A 19,247-nucleotide genomic window follows, 5' to 3' on the forward strand; every position below is an offset into this window, starting at 1 on the left:
GAATATTGCGTCTGGCAGAGAAGGAGCAGGGGGAGCGCTGGACCTACCCTCAGACCTGCACCATCGCCAAGAAAACCCAATTCCAATTCCACAATAAAAGGATGCAGAGGTGCATAGCTCCATCTGTTCCTGCTGCCGGCTTTCAAGGGGTGGCCCGTCTGTCCCCCAGGGCTCAAAGAGCTTCCCCACCCAGGAGCCCCAGGACTCCCCAAAGGGAGTTTGCCAAGGGCCAACCAGGCGGTGGGGAGAAAGAAGTCGGTTTCATTTCCTTGCTCTAGGACCCAGGAAGCTCTGACCCTGGAAAACACCCCACCTGGGGTACCAGCGACCTCAGGAGCCCCAGGGATCCATCTCTCAGATGCCCTACAGAAGGGCCCTGTAAGACAGGACCTGCTGAGGAACATTCCTTCCACCCCTGGGGGGGGCCCATTATTCCCCTGAGAGCTCCCCGGGGTTATTCCCACTCACCCCTCATTGACCTCCAGCTTTGGAGCACCATCGCACTTTCCCCACCCATGGGGACTCCACAATTATTCCCCTCCAAAGACCCCTCCCAAAACTGCCTCCTGGCATCAGCGATGCTGTCACACCTTGGTGACTGCCTAGGCTGCCCCCTTCCCTGCCCCAAGCACCTCTGAATCTCCATCATGACTTCCCCAGGTCTAGGGCTGTACTGAGACTGCACAGCAACACTGACACACAGGGCTTCCCTCCAGCACTCCCTCAAGACATCCCATCCACCCTACAGGGCAGATGAGGCTCCACTGCCCCTAAAACACTGCTTTCTGGAGAGCCCGCACAAGGCACCTCTGTCACACAGAGGCGACCCTATGAATCGCTCTCCAGATATCCTCGGGCCTTCCCCCAAGGGAGACACCACAGGCAGAGGACTCCCCTGGCGAGGATCCTCAGAAACCATCCTCAAAGCCACCGTCACAACCAGAAAGACCCGAGGAAGAAACGTGGCCACGAAACCCATCTCCACATATGCACTTCTCCCAGTGGCAGCTCTAGGGACCCCACTCATGGTCGCCTCACCCCATGGTGACCTCAAGACGCTCCCCCCAGGTTAAAGAGAAAAGTAAAGGAAGAGTCCAGCAGAATTCCCAGAGAATCCATTTTCCTTTATTCATTATGCATTGGAGCTAAAGTGCAGGGCACGAGGGTTTTATAGAAAATTTTAAGTTCTTAGTACAGTTTTCCATGGAAATGCTGAAAATTGATAATGATAGAGATAATAGATAAAAACCCATCATAAGCACATTATCACTAGGTTTCAGAAATTCTCGTTTTGCTGTTTAATTTCAACTATCAATTCCAAATATTCTAGGAGTTTTTTACATCAAATATAAGATACAATATCATTAATTATGGAAGAATGTAAGTAACTATATCTAACAAGTGAAGATAAAAGAGAAAATATCATTATCACATCTAATAAAAATTTTAATATTTAAAATAGATTAATTTCTGTATTCACCAAAGAGTAGACTCGACAACCACCAAAGGCTTTGCATGAAATGTTTCTACATGTTTCATCTAATATTTCATCTTCAGACACAAAATATCAATACATGAAAATATTCAATTATGTATACAGGGCCACAGACTAAGTTTGGAGGAGGAAATCGCAAATCAACAGTGGGATATTCCAAACCACTTTATTGTGAACGTAAATGCAAGAGGCTGGGCATGGTGGCTCTCACCTGTAATCCCAGCACTTTGGGGGGCTGAGGCAGGCAGATCACACGGTCAAGAGATCAAGACTATGCTGGCCACCATGATGAAACCCTGTCTCTACTAAGAATATATAAATTAGCTGGGTTGGTGGTTCATGCCTGTAGTCCCAGCTACTTGGGAGGCTGAGGCAGGAGAGTCACTTGAACCCGGGAGGCAGAGGTTGCTGAGAGCTGTGATCCTGCCACTGTGCTCCAGCCTGGCAACACAGCAAGACTCTGTGTTTTGGCATGACCATTATGGGCCTGGGGGAAGATGAACTGATTTCATCTCTCTGTTTATTACCATGATGTGGGAGCCTCATTTCACATGCACAGATTCCCTCCAAAGACTAGATGAACAGGCCTGAGCCCCCATGGTACTTGGAGTAATGACAGCCTTGTCCCCATGCCATTCTCTCTTCCCACACTTGTTGTTTCGGGCCATTGTGTATTCAGTGCCTCCGTGGACAGAGATCCAAACCCAGGTACTCTCACAAATCTGGAGCCAATACTCAAGTTTTTTGAATTCCAGCTCAGCTCAGCTCAGACTGTCACCTGCTTGGGACTGTGGGTGACTGTGGACTCTGAACTGGGATGTGCTGTGTCCATGTGACAGTCTTCCTCCCCAAGAGTTGTTCAAGAAGGTGGTACCCTAGGAATGCCATCTGGACTCAGTGGAACAAGAAGGGCAGGTAGCACCTGGCACCCACTGTTCATGCCACCATCACCCAGCTTCACAGTGTGGCTATTTGAAGAAGTCTCCGCTCTATGAAAATCCTAATCAACAACAACAGCAACAATAACAACAATAACAACAATAAAAACTTAAAAAAAAACATAAAACATAATCCTAATTTTGCTGGTATGCTCATTTCTCTCTTTAAAATAAGATGGCATTAGTATGCCGAATGCCAATGGAATCCATGCTGATGGCCCTTCTCATAACGGCGACATCGTGATGCAGGTCTCTGTATTCACACAGCCGTGACATAGCCTAGGAAAGTCAATCAAAGAGAAAACGGGTACCATTTTTAAAAGGGCTCCAACATTTTGTAAAAGGCATCATTGATGAGAAGCCACACACACAGATTCCTTTAGAGGGTTCCCTTGCAGCTGCTTTGGCTGAGGTTTACACTGCCAGGTTCTGAGGATGCAACTCCCTGCCCATTCACTAAGGTAGTCTCCTTTAAGGGCTATGAAAAGACTGCCAGAGCCAAGAGGAACTTACTTTATAATTTTAAAATTGGGCTCACTGCTTGATGATACTGTCACATAAAAAATAAAATAGGGCTCCTAAAGATTTTAAGAGTATTCTGACAAGCTTGTAACAATATTATCTGTTACCTGTGCACTTGTTCCTTCAACATAATCCACATACACTTGGGCCGAACAATCAACTTACTCAGCGGTTCCAATTCTACCCAATGCTTAGCAGTTACTACACACTCCAAGCAGATTTAATGAGGCAGGTGCGTGCTGGGCTGTTTTGGAACATCCAAGAAGTCTAACAATTGAAGCACCAAAAGGTGCTACTGTACTTGCACATTGTGGTAGATAAATGTATTATTCCAAAGTACACCAAGACACCAGAGACAGTGCCAATTTTAAATGTGTCTATTTCAGTTGTAATTTTCCTGTATACTCACCAAGAGTCATTAAGCCATAAATCTTATGTTGTCCCATGAAGCCATTTTCATTAAAACCCATGTCCTTCCTACACCTAGTACTTGAAACACTGGCACCTTATACAGTCTAAGCACAAGTCTCTCAGCCACTACTGCTTTGTCTAACAAACTCCTGGGACTGCACAGAGATACACAGAATAGACAAGGACACAAAATTGCAAACTGCTTAAGTAAAAGACAGTCAAGAGCGCTAAGTGCATTGTCTACTTAGATATAATTAGGAATACATCTGCATTTATTCACGAATGTTATGTGAACAGGTAGAAATTAAAAACAAAACCCATTAAGAACAGATTAAATTTAATTAAAAATATTCTGAATTGTGGTCAAAGCAGTGAGAATATCAATAATTTTTTAAAATATAGATCCTTGGCCGGTTGCAGTGGCTCATCCCTGTAATCCCAGCACTTTGGGAGGCCAAGGTGGGCAGATCTCCTGAGGTCAGGAGTTTGAGACCAGCCTGACCAACATGGAGAAATCCTGTCTCTAATAAGAATACAAAATATCCGGGCATGGTGGTGCATGCACATAATCCCAGCTACTTGGGAGGCAAAGGTAGGGGAATCGCTTGGACCCAGGATGTGGAGGTTGCAATGAGCTGAGAGCGCGCCATTGCACTCCAGCCTGGGCAACAAGAGCAAAACTCCTTCCATTAAAATAATAATAATAATGATTCTTGCATAAAGCATAAAAGACAACAAATATGATGCCAAAGAAATAAGCACTTTGGTCTGTTAATTTTAAGGCTTTCATTTTCCTAATCACTACTTAATATGATTTTTCACACATGTTGGCTTTTGCGGCCGATGGAAACTCCACTAAGTGACTTCACAGCCTTACCTTCAGTTTCTGTGCTTTCTCTTGGTGAAGAAAACTAAATGTGAAATACACGTCATGGTGGTATGCCAAGGCACGCAGGTCAAAGTAATATTTCACATAAACGCTGGTAGACACACAAATATCAAAGTCAAGTAGCTCCAAAAACCACTGCTCCATCTTACTCCTGGGGGAGGAGAAACACAATAAAGCCAGCGCAGGGCAATTTTAGTCGAGTGGGTTACCTTTAAAAATATCATTCTGAGCTACTAGGAGGCTCCAAATTCTGTTTTGAAACAAATAAAGGCTGCCTGGTCGGGTCCTTACACTAATATCCAAACAAGGCACAGCTGCTTGGGGGCTCTTCGGCATCCCAGACCCCAAGTTTGGGATGAAGGATAAGTAGAGGCCTCTTCTGCACTCCTCCTGCTGACCCGGGGCTTATTCTTCACAGTTCCCTTAGGGCAGCTGCACAACTCAGACTCCACGCTCATTCACAAACCCCACAATCGCAATCAGATGACAGGAATGATGGGTACCATTTACTAGCTCTGAAGAAGCTCCACGCATGTTTACCAGGATGATAACAGGAAGGGACTTACTGAAGTAGAGAAGCACCAACGGGAAGATGGGGCACATCACCATGGCAACAAATGGACCCATGGAGACCCACCCTATTACCTCGGGGGAGGAAAAACTCTAAGGCTACAAGGAGGATTCGTCCCAAATAAATACATAAGTAAGATACATTCCATGGCAAAAAGAATCCCCTTCCCTCTGCTCCAGCACACAAGGCGATGTCAAGGACACATAATGCAGGTCTCTGCTCACCTTAATATTATGAAGAGACTGGGGAAGAATAACATTTACAATTTGAAAGGCAGAATGTCAAGGATGGACATTTTGGCTCGACTAAACTCATTTTCTAATGTGATTTATAGTAGGGCCCTGGCCTTAACACAGGCAGTGTTGCTCTTGAGTTGGGAATGCAACCCTGAAGAACTCAGCATCTGTCACCCCTGGACAGAACAGAATGTGGGGAAGTTGGATGCAATGGGAGAAGAAAGGACTGGGAGCCGTCCTCTGCATCATGGTCATCCAGCCACCCTCACCAAGGCTAAATTAATAGGTACACACAGTCATTCCGGCTGCTTTCAGAGTAACCCCTGTAATGAGTTAATTGATTCAAAATGATCAATATCTGAACAATACATTTGGTTTCTTGGTTTGAAAGTTTTAACATTTTACCCACTGGCTAAGTCAACAAATGCTTCAAAGCGGGGGGCAGTTAGACTACAAGCCAAGATGTGGGGATCTCATTTGCTGAACTTAAAACCCAACTGAACCTACTTCCAAAATTAATTTCCTGTTCACATGTCCATAAGTCTATAGAAATGGAAATCAAACAATATTTGAATAGACAGCTAATCAGGACTTGACTTACTATCAGAATTAAAGGCACTTCTCAGAATTAACATATCTATTAATAGAGGTTTAACTGCTGAAGAAAAGAATTCTGTGTACAGACTATGCATCTTCTAGGATTTCTGGTTTTTTAAACGACTAGATGATTGAATAGCATACCCTTTATGACACAGCATTTCTAATAGTGGCTACTCAGTTTTTTTTTTTTTTTTTTTTGCGACGGAGTTTCGCTCGTTACCCAGGCTGGAGTGCAATGGCGCGATCTCGGCTCACCGCAACCTCCGCCTCCTGGGTTCAGGCAATTCTCCTGCCTCAGCCTCCTGAGTAGCTGGGATTACAGGCACGCGCCACCGTGCCCAGCTAATTTTTTTTTTTGTGTTAGTAGAGACGGGGTTTCACCATGTTGACCAGGATGGTCTTGATCTCTTGACCTTGTGATCCACCCGCCTCGGCCTCCCAAAGTGCTGGGATTACAGGCTTGAGCCACCGCGCCCGGCCTCAGTTTTACTCTCTAGTAAGAAAATATATTCTAGGGAGACACAGAGATGTTGGAAAGTTTTAAGAAAAGTCTGATGGACAGCAGTTTTTTTATCTATTCAATTGACACTCAAAATGGGATCATTGCAAACAGTCAACAGCAGTGGGGTGAGACACATGGCTATTAAACGCTTGGACGTAATGCTTTTCAGCTTCCCAAGATCATACACAGAAGCAGCCTGTTTGGAGCATAGCTGCTGGTGTTTCTCATTCACACACAAACAGCTCTGTTTGGAGCTGGCCTTCTCGGAGCTGGCCTCTGCCTCCACTGCTCCTGGAGCTCAATTCTGTGGAAAACTGCACATATCCTCGCATGTTCTCTGTTCTTGTGACTAGAAATCAGAGCCCCAGCCAGCTTAGCTGCAGGTTTTGAGAAGAATTCAGCTGCCAAAATGGCAGAACTAAGTGTTCATGATTACAAATTTGAAACCACCTTTGCAAAAATTGTAACTGAGAAAATTATGACAGTGAAAGAGGGCTGATCTGACTTCATCTCACTTCTAACCTCCAAGCTGTCCTTGTTCGTTCCTACACAGAGGCCAAACTAACTTTAGAAGGAACTTAGTTTGTAGTTTAACTTTGAAACAAAGATGGTAACAACCCTTTCCCAAAACAAACCCCTTTCCCACCTGGGGACTACATAGACGACCTTTCCAGAAGGAATAAATTAGCCACACGATTAGAAATTGTGGCTTAGGAGTCATGAGGCTGAAGGCTGCAACAATCTGAACCTCCCCGTATTGCTCCTGGGAATAACATCACTATTGTAAAACCTAAAATCAGTGCTTGAGATATTTTGCAGACCCTGTACTGGGATCAGGTGGCACCACCCCAACAAATAAACGTGGCTCATCTGGTTCTGTGGCCCCCACCCAGGAGTCAACTCAATGCAGGAGGACAGCTTCAACTCCCTATGATTTCATCGCTGACCTGGCCAATCAGCACTCCCCACTTTCTGACCCCCTACCCACCAAATTATTCTTTTAAAAAACCATCCCAGAGTTTTCAGAGAGACTAATTTGAATAATAGTAAAACTCTGGTCTCCCGTACAGCTGTCTCTGCATGAATTCAACTCTTTCTCTATTGCAATTATCCTGTATTGATAAATCAGCTCTGGTTAGGCAGCAGGCAAGGAGAAATCAGGCAGTCACAAATCTTGCTTCCTTTCAGGGACAGGTTGCAAATGGATGACTACGATTAAACTCACTTTAGCATTTGCAACTTTCAAAGTACTTCCATTTGTTTCAAATTCATTTGCTGTCACGCTCTTTGCTAAAATGGCTACCACAAATATCACAATGATCACTCGGTTTATACTATTAGCAAAGTGGTGGCAAACATTTTTTTTTGTTTGTCTGTTTCTTAGAGAGAGTCTGGCTCCATCACCCAGGACTGGAGGGCAGTCACGTGATCACAGCTCACTACAGCCTAAACTTACCAGGCTCAGGCAATTCTCCCACGTCAGACTCCCAAGTAGCTGGGACTACTACAGGCACCTGCCAACACACTTGGCTAATTTTTTAAAAAATTGTTTGTATGGACAGGCTTCACTGTGCTGCCCAGCAGGTCTGAACTACTGTGTTCAAGTGATCCACTCACCTCGGCCTCCTGAAGGGCTGAGATTACAGGCATGAGCCACTGAGCTCAGGCACCAAGTGGTTATTTTTGAATGTAGATATATACACACTGCAGTATATTTACAATATACACTGTATCTTCAATTGTAGACATACACTGAGGTGATTCTGAGTAACAGTCCTATCTGGAGTCATGGGCAAAGATCACAAAACTAACTTGTGCCACTGCCTGGCATCATCTTTTCTGCTGCTGCTCACTGTAAACAAGAGCTGCTCCCTCGTCTTGCACCAGATGCAGCCGACACAGCTGTCCTCACTGTGCAGCAGGCACCCAGGGCGGCTCTGCTGGAAATGCCCCCCCGCTCACCCTGCCTGCCTGCTTCAGGGCCCTTCACTTCACAGCAGTCCTAAGGCCAAATTGGAAGGGAACCCTGGGGAAGCTGTGTTTCAGTGTCACGTTGGTGCATCTGGGAGGAACACCATGACCCCGCAAGGCTCCCCGCACTCTCATAAACAACTACTGGCCCCCAGCCTGCTTCTGTGAATGTCTGACTACCCAGGGAGCCTGTGAGTGTGGTGGGCATGGGGTGATGCCCCAGAAATGCTTCTCAAACTGCGGGAGGTGAACGCGGAAGCTTCTAACTCATCAGACCGATTTCCAAACACATGCAACGTTCCCAATGGGGAGGAGCCAGGGCACAGAAATCTGTAGCTATTTAGCATCATATCTCAAGGTTCCTATAAAAACAGATCTTCAGATTAAAGGGGGAGACAAGGACCAGCAAAAGCAGATACACAATGGGTGATTTAGGTTAAAGCTCTAACTTCTGCATAGTCCAGAGGCCTTAAGACCTTAACAGTGGCCAATTATTTCAAAGGCCAGATGTTTGCCCCTTAAAAGGTGACTGAAACTGGCGGGCAGCTTCTAAAAAGTTATAAAGATATTTACTGTACTGTGTCATTCTGACAGCACACTTGTAACAGGTTTGCCAAAAAACAATCAGAAAAACACTTTTCAGTTTATCAGCCAGTTATTACAACAATAACACATCGAGACCTACCCATTAATGGTGGAAAACATAAACTGTTATACTAAAGCTGGACAGATTGAAGTCTGTGGTCTTACGCCTATTTCCTTTATCTGCACAATGAAACCTATAAAGATATTTCTTACAGTGATAACTTGGAGAGCAAATGAGGCATGGAAAATGATGACAAAGTTTGCCAAATTTTAGAAACTCACAGTGTCTTAACTGCAACATCCTTGGGATTCTGGCCGTCATCCACATTCCAGTGATGATGATTTTTCCAAATCTTGGAGGCCAGAAGCGTGGCTCCGAGGACAATTTGTTTCCAATTAGTAGGACAAAGATCGATGTTAGCATTGGTCAAAAGGCGTTCGATGTACACCTGCAAAATAGAGCACTTGTCTTTGATTTCAGTTCTGTTTCAGTGTGGTGATAAGGACATTTAAGAATGAAAGACTTCTTCTGGTTTTGGCCAGAAAGTAAGTGCCTTTTATTCTTATGTTCTGCAGAGATTTTGCTCAGACAAAGCGAGAGGCCAAGTCACAGTCATAGTCAGATACCTCTGCAGCATACTCTGCCCAGAGAAATTTCCATGCCAATCTCATTCACAGGGAGGTGAGCATGAAGAAAGGCACCTTCAGCACCTTCACACTCATGAAAGGCAGCACAAACACAGGCCTCGTGCAGATTAAGGTTGTTCAGGAAACACTACAGCGTCATCCGCCTGCAGCATCACGCCTGGCAGGCAGGCAGATAGGAATTTCACAGGTGTGCCATGCTCGAATGTGTAGCACCCAGGTCATACTGAGAACACTGCTGTCTTCTCCTTTTCACAACAACTAACCACTCTTGGGACACAGGCTTAGGAACTGCGGGTCAAGAGTGCTTCCCAGTGCCTGCCGGGCAGACAGCATGGCAAGGGCAGGTCTCTGTTGCTGAGAAACAGTCCCTGTATTCAGTGCCCTGATGAGGAACGCATGTGAATGAATGGAGAGTCCTGCTCACAGCCCCTATTTTCCATGTCTCCACAATCACTTCACAAAAACTTATTTCTTGTCCTACAGTATCTGCATTCTGTCAATTCTGTGGGTTTGAAGGCAGAGAGAGCTGCCGGCCTCTGTATCCTTGGGGTGCCTCGAAACCTGTCAAGCAGTTTGTGAGATCATCTCAGAAAGTACCCTCTATCTATCCAATCTCTATCCTATAAAGAACTGGGTGAGGGACCAGCTGAGTGAAGGTTACAGAGATGAGCTGTGAGGTGTTGCCACCTCAGAGGCTGCTCTGTAGAAGAGTATGACTCTATGCTGCTTGAAGTCTTCGTATCAAGGTGAAAGAAAAACAGTTCATTTTAAGAGAGTTCATTTATTGTCTGAACATTATCAGATTGGCGGTTCAGATCTGGCAATGTTCTCCAAAGTCAACTGTGTTTTCCAAATCACATGGCCCTTGAACATGACATGTTCTTGGGAGAGATGCTGCTCCCTTTCTCGAAAACTCTGCGCTGTTGGGTATCCAAGGAATAACCCTCCCTCCCAGGGTTCAACTCCACAGGACTCATTAGAGAGCACTGGAACAGCACTGGTGAGCCCTCAACTTCCTGTCACCTTTACTGGTAAGCCAGTGACCTGCTGACACTCATCGATACCACTTGCCCTCCTGGGTCAGTGAGAAAGTTCCTCTTTTAACATCGACTCTTCTACCAGCATGATGGATCCTATCCCACTTTTGCAGAACACTGTTCCCCAAATCACTTCTTCTTGAAGACCTTCTCCCTCTCTGCCAGAGATTTTCCCCAATACAAATGTCTTGCCTGTTCCCATCTTGCTCCTCCCAGCTCCCCCAGGACATCCTCTCATTTGCTCACAGTGTCATGCCCTGGTGCCAGCTCCTCACCTCCCATCTCTCCTTAACCACCCCCCACCCCCATCACTCACCTGAGACTCCTCTTGCTGAGGTCCCTGGAGCCTTCACACCCACAAACCAGAGCCCTTCACCCCAAGGCTCCACTCCCCAACCTGGCCCTAATCTTGTCCAGGGAATTGCCATTGGCCTAGCTCCTGGGGACTAATACTTACATGTGAGTTACCCTCCTCCAATCCGTGTGCGATCCCTCTATGGCTACCTTCACTGGGAGGCTGACTGCTTCAGATTCTGGGCCGCCATGTGTCACGGCTCACCTGTAACAGCCTAGTTGCTTCTTAGTCCTCTTCTCTGCCCCAACCCTCCTCCCAACTATGGTCTACTCTCCCCAAAGCAGTTGGGATAACCTCTACATTAAGAACACTGCACTCCCCTGCTCAAGATCTACCATTAGTCCCCGCTTCAAACTGAAATAAAACCTTAACTTCATCCTCTGCTCTGCAAGCCAAAGGGCCCTGTGAGCTACGGCACCGCCTGTGCGGCCTCATCTTTTCCATTCTTTCCTTCATTTCTCTCACAGGCGGGCTCCCTGCTGTCTGTTCCTTGAACACACATGAAATGTGTTCCTGTCTCAGTCTTGGCACTCATCCCGCCGCCTGTAATGCCAGCACTCCTTATCATCCTCGCTTTATAGTCAGGTCACTGCTCAGATGTGACCTCTCTAGAGAGGCTCTTCCTGATCATTCGATCAGAAACAGCGAGCCCCTCCCGTCACTCTCTCTGTATCCTGCTTTATCACTTTGCTATTTGCCATTACCTAAAAAAAGAAATGCTTTCCTCATTAAAACAAATGCCTCATAAAGACAAGGACTGTGCTCGACCTGTCCTCTTCTCTACCCCAGCACTTAGAAGAGTGGCACAGGGTTGGCATCTCAGGGGTATTTATGGAATGGGCACCTTCTTAGCAGCATGTAGCACTGTGACCACAGCCTTTCCTATCATGAACCCTTTGTTCTTATCATTTTTCCCTGCTCTTCCTCCTCCCACTCTGGCCACTTTTCTGGGGGTTTGTCCCTTACATGCTGGTAGTCTTTACAGAGCTATCTTTTGTCCATCTTCTCTTTTTTTCCTTTTCCTGAGTAGCTGCGACTATAGGTGTGTCCCACCATGTCCGGCTTTTCCACTTTCATTCTAAACACTTTCTTTGCATTTGAGCAGCTACTCTTTTTTTCTTTTTTCTTTTCTTTTCCAGAGTTTTGCTGTTGCTGTGCAGGCTGGAGGGCAGTGGTGCAATCTTGGCTCACTGCAACCTCTGCCTCCCAGGTTCCAAAGATTCTCCTGCCTCAGCCTCCCAAGTAGCTGGGATTACAGGTGTCCACCACCATTCACAGGTAATTTTTTGTACTTTTTAGAAGAGACAGGGTTTCACCATGTTGGCCAGGCTGACCTCGAACTCCTGACCTCAGGTGATCCAACCGACTTGGTCTCCCAAAGAGCTGGGATTACAGGCATGAGCCATCATGACTCGCCTTGAGCAGCTACTCTTACTCTTCATTCCTTACCTCCAGCTCAGATTCATGCTCCAGTCCCATAGATCCAAATCATGACTGCACTGCTCAGATTCATGCTCCAGTTCCATAGATTCAAATCATGACTGCACATGTCACTCTGCTATCTCACGGGCACACCAAATTTAGCCGGTATACAGTGAACTCCCCCTTCTTCCAATCCAGATTTCCCTCCTGCATCAGCTCTCTCTCTCTCTCCATCTGGAAGTACCACTCCTGCTTCCCTCCAGCATGTGCTGAGCATTCCCAATGGCTGCAACTCCATGACATGGCCTGCATCTGATCCAGTGCTCATGGAGAGGTTTCTATGCAAGTGTCCAGCAGAAGCCTTTGCCCCTAAGCTCTAGCTGGATGCTAAAGGAGAGGGTACTGCTCTAAGTATCCTTTCTCTCCAGGCTGTGTGCTTGACATTCCTCTACAGGTTAGTGTGGGGAGGGGTCAAACAATCCCAGCCATCTGAACAGGACTTTATATTCAGAATGAGTCTCACCACAGGAATTCTGTGAGAACCATGCAGAGGTAAGGACACAGCTATGGCTTGGCAGGCTAACTAGCAAAGCCCATGTCCAAGTCTTACTGGTTCCACATTCCTGGGCAATTTCCCGAGCGGGCACAAGAGGTCCCCAGGAACAACAAAGCATTCAGAGCAGCAGCTCCAGGTCACAACTGTGGGGAAATACAGCCTGGAACTCAGCTTAGACCTACATTGGAATCTGTTGAGGGAGAAACCAGAAGTCTCTCCTGCTGCTTTTAGTAGCAATTATTCTGTGATAAGAAAAGCAATGGTATCATTTCAAAACCTGACGATGATTAAACTCTAAGATGTGTATTTACTTTGCTTGCATAGGTTTCTCTTAAAAGATCTGATGATAACTTTAGGAACTGACTTTTATTTAGAAACATGGCCACACACTCTGTAGGAGACCAGTTATTAAAGATGCTTTATAGATAAGAAATAGCTTACCAATGCTACGATTGCAGATGGAGCTGTTAGTCTTGTGACTTTAAAAAGATGACAGAAATAGTCAAAAATGCAGTTGCATGTGGGATCATCCTCAAAGGATTTCCCTGAAATCTTTTCGTGCTGAAAGAAGAAAAAAGGTAATATAAATATTCATTCAAGAAAACTTCTTAAGTACTCTTAAGATGGGAATGCTCAAATTTGTGCCCATGTGTCCCTTACAATAATTTTGCTGGGATAAAATGTCTTTTAGTTCTAAAAATATAAACAGTATGATCTTAAAATATTTTTGGTTTTCTGTAAACATAGGTGCTAAGGTGGCCTTGTGGCTATCATATGCCTGAATAAGGAAGTTTTTAAGTTTTTATAGCATTTAACAAATTTAAATTTAAATTGCTTTCTGATTCTATTCACAGAGTTTGTGCATATTTGTTAGGACCACTTACAAATATTTATATTGTTTGCTGCTATAAAAAACATCTTTTAAAATGACACATTTTGTTATTTGGATGGTATGTTTATTCCCCTTAGCACACAAATTAAACAAAGCTGTAAGTCAGCTGTTCCTCCAGTGTGTCCAATTTACAACACTCCTTACATAAGATGATCAGACACAACTTAGTGAAGACTTCATGGTGGATAATTTTGACTTCATCATGAAATAAACACAACCCTATAAGACATAAACAGAACCTCAGAGAAAGTGACACTTACTGAAAATGGATGTATTGGCTCATCAAAAATAGCCAGAGATCTATTCGCATGTCTATAAAAGAAGAATGTGCATTTAAGAAATTAATTCAGGAATTGTTAATATCTTAGTAAAGTATCTGCTGGGAGTAGGGCATGGAGGGTGGAGGGAGATACTTCTTGTCTGCTTTGGTAAAATTTGTTCACCAAAGCAGTTGTTGCTAATTTTTCTCCTGGATCCTGGCCTTCAGAGGGTTTCTTGACCTCTTTTTCATCAGCACATCACATTCTGAACTGGGAAGTCTTTCCTACATTGATGAGCCAGACTTGCCTTTAAATACTGACTCCCGCTAACAGGCAATGGTAATAAGCTGTATCTATTTTTACTCCTCTAGCCTCACAGTGGAACACAAGAACATTTTAGAAAGCAGTAGTTGTTGGCAATAAGGATTTTAGAACTTTTTAGAATCAATTAAGAGTTCCCAAATCTTTCTTTATTATACTTTATGTTTGCTGATGTAATTTGAGTTACAGACTTAATTGCCTTTTTATTTTAAAAGAGGCCAGTCTTTAATGAACTTTAAAAACTAACACATTATGTGATCATTTAGGAAACCAGTGGTTCTCCCAATGTGGTTTGTGGACCCCTGAGATTCCCTAGGAGACCCACGATGTCAAAACTGGTTGCTGTTGTTATTGTTGTTGTTACTGTTGTTGTTGTTGTTGTCATTATAGAGTTTTGCTCTTTCACCCAGGATGGAGCACAGTGGTACACACCTGACTCACTGCAGGCTTGACTCCATGGGCTCAAGCAATCCTCCTGCCTCAGCCTCCCAGGTAGCTGGGACAAAATGTCTACACCACCATGCCCAGCTTATCTTTGTTTTTTGATAGATGGGGTCTTGCCACATTGCCCAGGCTGCTCTCAAACACCTGATTCAAAGTAATTCTCCCACCTTGGCCTCCCAAAGTGCTGAGATTACAGGTGTCAACCACCATGTATGGCCCAAACTGTTCTTACAAGAATACTAATTCAACCTGAGAAGCTGATTGAAAAGAAAACACACAAATAATTTATTACTTTTTAAAAGTATTAGAACATCGATTGCTTTCTCCCTGTTCAACACTTGTAATGACTGTTTAAAAGCAAAAGTGGGTAAAACTGATGGTTTCTCAGTATGAATAAGGGCAGTGGTACCAAATTATACCAGTATTCATTCCACTCTTCACTGCCCCTTGCAGTTTTTATTAAAAGTAGCATGTTTCACTGAAGAATGTCCTTGATGAAACATTAAAAATTAATGGTGTTATTAAATCTTGACCTCTCTTTTTAGTATTCTAAGTAGAAAGTTCACATAAAGTGCGTCTGCATACTGAACTACGGTCATGTTAAAGAAAAGCACTTGTGATTAAATTGCGAGCTGGACAAGCCAATTTTTCACAGAACACCATTTTTATCTGAAAGTATAACTGACTATTATCCATAAAATTAAGTCGAGTGAGTCTGTCACTTCAAGGAAAATAACAAGTATTTGTCCATAATAAAGCCTAAACTTTCAAGCTAAAAATCAGGACTTTGAAAACTCATATACCTACTACAGTGAGCTTGACAGCATCTCCATATTTGAAGACATTTTTAAAATGGTGGTGATACTAATGACAGTGAGTTTTTGACACTATAAATAAACCAAGTAGCCAATGCATCATATTGTAAAAGCCAGTAAGGGGAAAGATCCATTTATTGTACAAGAAAGATCAGTGACTATTAGTGAACGAATTCATTGATATGTACAAACCCACTATAACTATTTTAACCAGTTAGCACTTCTGGAGTTTTGGTGGGGTTCAAGAATACCCACAGTTACCTGAAAGCTTTAAAAATATGCCTTTTTCCTACTATATATTTGCGTGAGGCTAGGGCATCTTTTTACTGCTTCTTTACAAATAAATTGCAAACAAAGACATAAACAAATACACTTTGGAACCCTTAATAATTTAAAAGAGTCTTATGGACCAAAAAACCCACAGATGATTCACGGTAACACTGTAAAATAAGCACGCTACAGCTTATAATGTCTAGAGTTATGACCTGACAGCATGTTTCATATGACACAAAGTGATGAGCTGGAATAACAAGACAGGTTTCAAAGAGCTCACCTGTGTTTTATGATGTAATATATTGCCAAAGTGACGCTGTGGAGGGAAAAAAAAAATTGTAAGAACTGATTTTATCATTTGTTAGGCCTGAAGATATATTTCTGAAGGGGGGGAGGGAACCCTCTCAGTGGCCCCGAAATCCTCTATTCTAAACAGTACCACATGAGCATTTTCGTTTTGTTTTAGTCCTCTGGCTTTACAGCAAAGATAGGAGAACCAGAATACAGGCAATATGCTGTTAGAAGACTTGTGTCTGCAGATGGTTATTATGTATAAATAATGACATAATTTCCCTGTCATTTGCTCTTCTGCCCATAGAACCTCTCATTCTGTACAAGTTACTTATATCTATGTGTACATATGCTTACATTTAGGCCAGACAGTAGTGTTTTGCTTTTTAAGTTGCTAGGCCCTGCATTTTGGCTGATTTAGTTCACCTACTCACCCATTTGTCATTATTTCCCTAAAAGCACAGAATGAATGTGCTTTATACGAAATAAAGTAATTTAAAATCACCTATGCATGATGAGCAGAAAATTTATTAGTAAATATTATAATGCATCCAAAAATCGATGACACTTGTAGCTCTCCTAAAATAAGCAGTACTAAACACACAGAGTAACATCACATCATACAGTATTAATGACAGGTACTTCCACAATAGTTTAAACAATATGAACGAACAAATACAACTCTTTGGATGTATGTTACTGTGTTCCAAAGTCATCCACAGATGTTGTGTGTCAGGAAACAGGGGCTTCTCTTTGGTAAGTTCTGTCCTTCCGTTCACCCTCAACATTTAAAATGAGGCTCAGAATAATCTGAGAAGGCAAATTGGAGTTGTAAAAAGTAGGCCTTACAACATTATTAGCATCTATGATAGATATTTCTATAGTGCTTCCAACAGGTTCATCTCCAAATTTTAAGATCGCAGAATTTGAAGTTACATGCTGAAAAGGACCACCGAACCTCACATGACACTCCAGGCACCACCCATTTTACAATTAAGAGAACCAAGGCTTAAAACTGATTTGCCCAAGGTCCCCGAACAGTGTTCCTGTGAACTGCAGGTGTTCACAAAACACTAAGGTATGGTATAAATTGAAGCATATGCACATATAGATAGAAATGACTCGCACAGATGAAAAGCTTTATGGGTAGAAAGGAGAGCAAATGAGGGAAAACATGTAATTTTTATATTAGAACCATCACTTTTTCACACAAAGGAAGCAGTAGCCTCCACATGTGCTGCACACTGGATCACCCGAGGAGCTTTAAACAGGGCCTCAATGTCAGCTGGAGGCATTCTGATTTAATTGCTGTTGGGTATGCTTTAGGCATCAGGGTTGTTGGTAAAGTTCCCCAGGTGATTCTGATGTGCAGCAAAGTTTGGGAATGACTGAATTAGGGTTAAGATCAGAATCATCTGGGATGCTTTTAGCCATATAATGATGTCTCACATACTTCCCCATTTTCCTAAAAGGCTTGCAAGTGCCGAGAGAGGAAGGGAAGGTGGAGCTGGGAAGATGCATGTGTTTGCAGACATATATTTTGAAGAAACAGTATAAGTGATTCTAATATGGCTCACTTCTTCCATTGAGAACAATGCTCTACTAACCATGAAATACATTTTTCAAAATCTTTCCTAAAAGCCAATTTGCTATATTAACATGCTCAGTAAACTTTATTTCATCAAAAGCAAATATACCAAATAATCCCTTCTAAAACTGGAGCGTAAATTAAAACTTACTGTGCTTCAAAAACACACTTCTAGCACAGGCATGGTAGCTCATGCCTGTAATCATAGCATTTTGGGAGGCTGACTTGGGTGTATTGCTTGAGGCCAGGAGTTTGAATCCAGCCTCACCAACACAGCAAATCCCCTTCTCCAGAAAAGAAAATATATATATTTCAATTTTTAAAAAAACTTGTAAAATTTAGACTACGCTGGAAGAAAAAGCAGGACTTTGACTTCTTTGAACAAGGGTAAGCTTAAAAACTACTTTTGAATTGCATAGTGAAACATTAGGATCTTTTGAAATCAGAAGAAGCCAGGGACTCTAGCCAAAGAAGGGTGGCTTTTGACTTAGGACTGAGTATGAACATCAGGTGATGATACCATAGAGGTCAAAGCTCAGGGCTTTAGACACAGGTAGAGTCCAGTTCTTGCTGAAACACAATTGGATCTCAATTATTGTTATACATGAGAGAGGAAAGTCACATTATTATGAGTATAAACTGCCATTTTTGATTAAAGCAGAAGTTACTGACAAATTAGCTTAAAAACTACTACATTAGAGACAAAATTAAGCTTGTAACTTAGTCATGTTTATAGACTGGAAAGTCAAGTTAGGGATAAGGAGATTAACATTCTGAGGTACCGATTGTCAAACTGTTTTCTGAAAATCAACACTCATAATCAAAGGAGATGTTAATTATGTTTCCTGGACATCTCCATTGGAGGTGGCTTTTTAAACCAACTTGAACCCATCTTTCAAGGGCGTTTAGAAGGGCATCTCTGATCGTGGCCTATGAAGTGCTGGTGCATGATGGGAAATTTTAAATACAGATACACTATGGTGCCATGGAGGACAAACTGTTCCTTCTTCCAAGACCAGTTTCCAAAGTAGCGCCCATCATCTTAGGCCTATGGCCCATAAAGAACTAATAATTTTTCCTAGAAACATCCAATAAAAAGCACCTCTCCTGTCCATTAGGTTCAATACTCTCATAACATAAATGCATCAAATAAATAGCCATGCTTTTGCTGGGACTGCTTATTTGCTAACTGGCTTTCCCTTTTACCACGCAGTGTCTAAGATTAAAAGAGAAACAGAAAATTCGTATTAGGTCCTGAAAAATCCATATATCATTGACATCAACTTCTTCAACTGCTTGCTGAAAAGGGCAACCAAATGGCTGAAATAACAGCGGATGGCTGGGATGCTTTTAGCATACGGGGGTCTGTCACTCGGCCCTTGGCAGCCTCATTGTACTCACCTATCTAGTATGTGGCTGAGATTGGGCTTGCTGACTGTGCTGTTATCTAGCAATATGGTGGAACACGAGCTGTATTTTCTATCAAGATGCCGTGGAGGTATCTGAAGAAGAAGGAAGATAGAGAAAAATATCAAAGGAGGCTGAACTTACAAAACTGTGGGTTTTTTCCCTTTGTCAAAATGTCAAACAATAAAGCATTAAGGTATTTTTTATACCCTGTGACC

The 19,247-nt window shown here is 43.2% G+C and overlaps 1 protein-coding gene across 1 annotated transcript in view; it reads right to left on the reverse strand.

Moving 5' to 3' along the window:
* Positions 1–1,103: 1,103 nt before the first annotated feature.
* Positions 1,104–19,247, reverse strand: part of LOC135277217 (cyclin-Y-like protein 1B) — a 28,353-nt gene continuing 10,209 nt past the window's right edge. The window contains exons 4-10 of the mRNA XM_064382975.1: positions 19,024–19,124; positions 16,024–16,059; positions 13,891–13,942; positions 13,180–13,299; positions 9,003–9,169; positions 4,244–4,406; positions 1,104–2,712 (exon numbers count right to left, since the gene is read on the reverse strand). Of these exons, the coding sequence (XP_064239045.1) occupies positions 2,599–2,712; positions 4,244–4,406; positions 9,003–9,169; positions 13,180–13,299; positions 13,891–13,942; positions 16,024–16,059; positions 19,024–19,124 (753 nt within the window). The 3' untranslated portion in view covers positions 1,104–2,598. The remainder of the gene's footprint in view (positions 2,713–4,243; positions 4,407–9,002; positions 9,170–13,179; positions 13,300–13,890; positions 13,943–16,023; positions 16,060–19,023; positions 19,125–19,247) is intronic.

This window comes from Aotus nancymaae, unplaced genomic scaffold (assembly GCF_030222135.1).
Source record: "Aotus nancymaae isolate 86718 unplaced genomic scaffold, 86718_ANA_hifiasm-v0.15.2.pri h1tg000030l, whole genome shotgun sequence".
Classification (NCBI taxonomy): Eukaryota; Metazoa; Chordata; class Mammalia; order Primates; family Aotidae; genus Aotus; species Aotus nancymaae.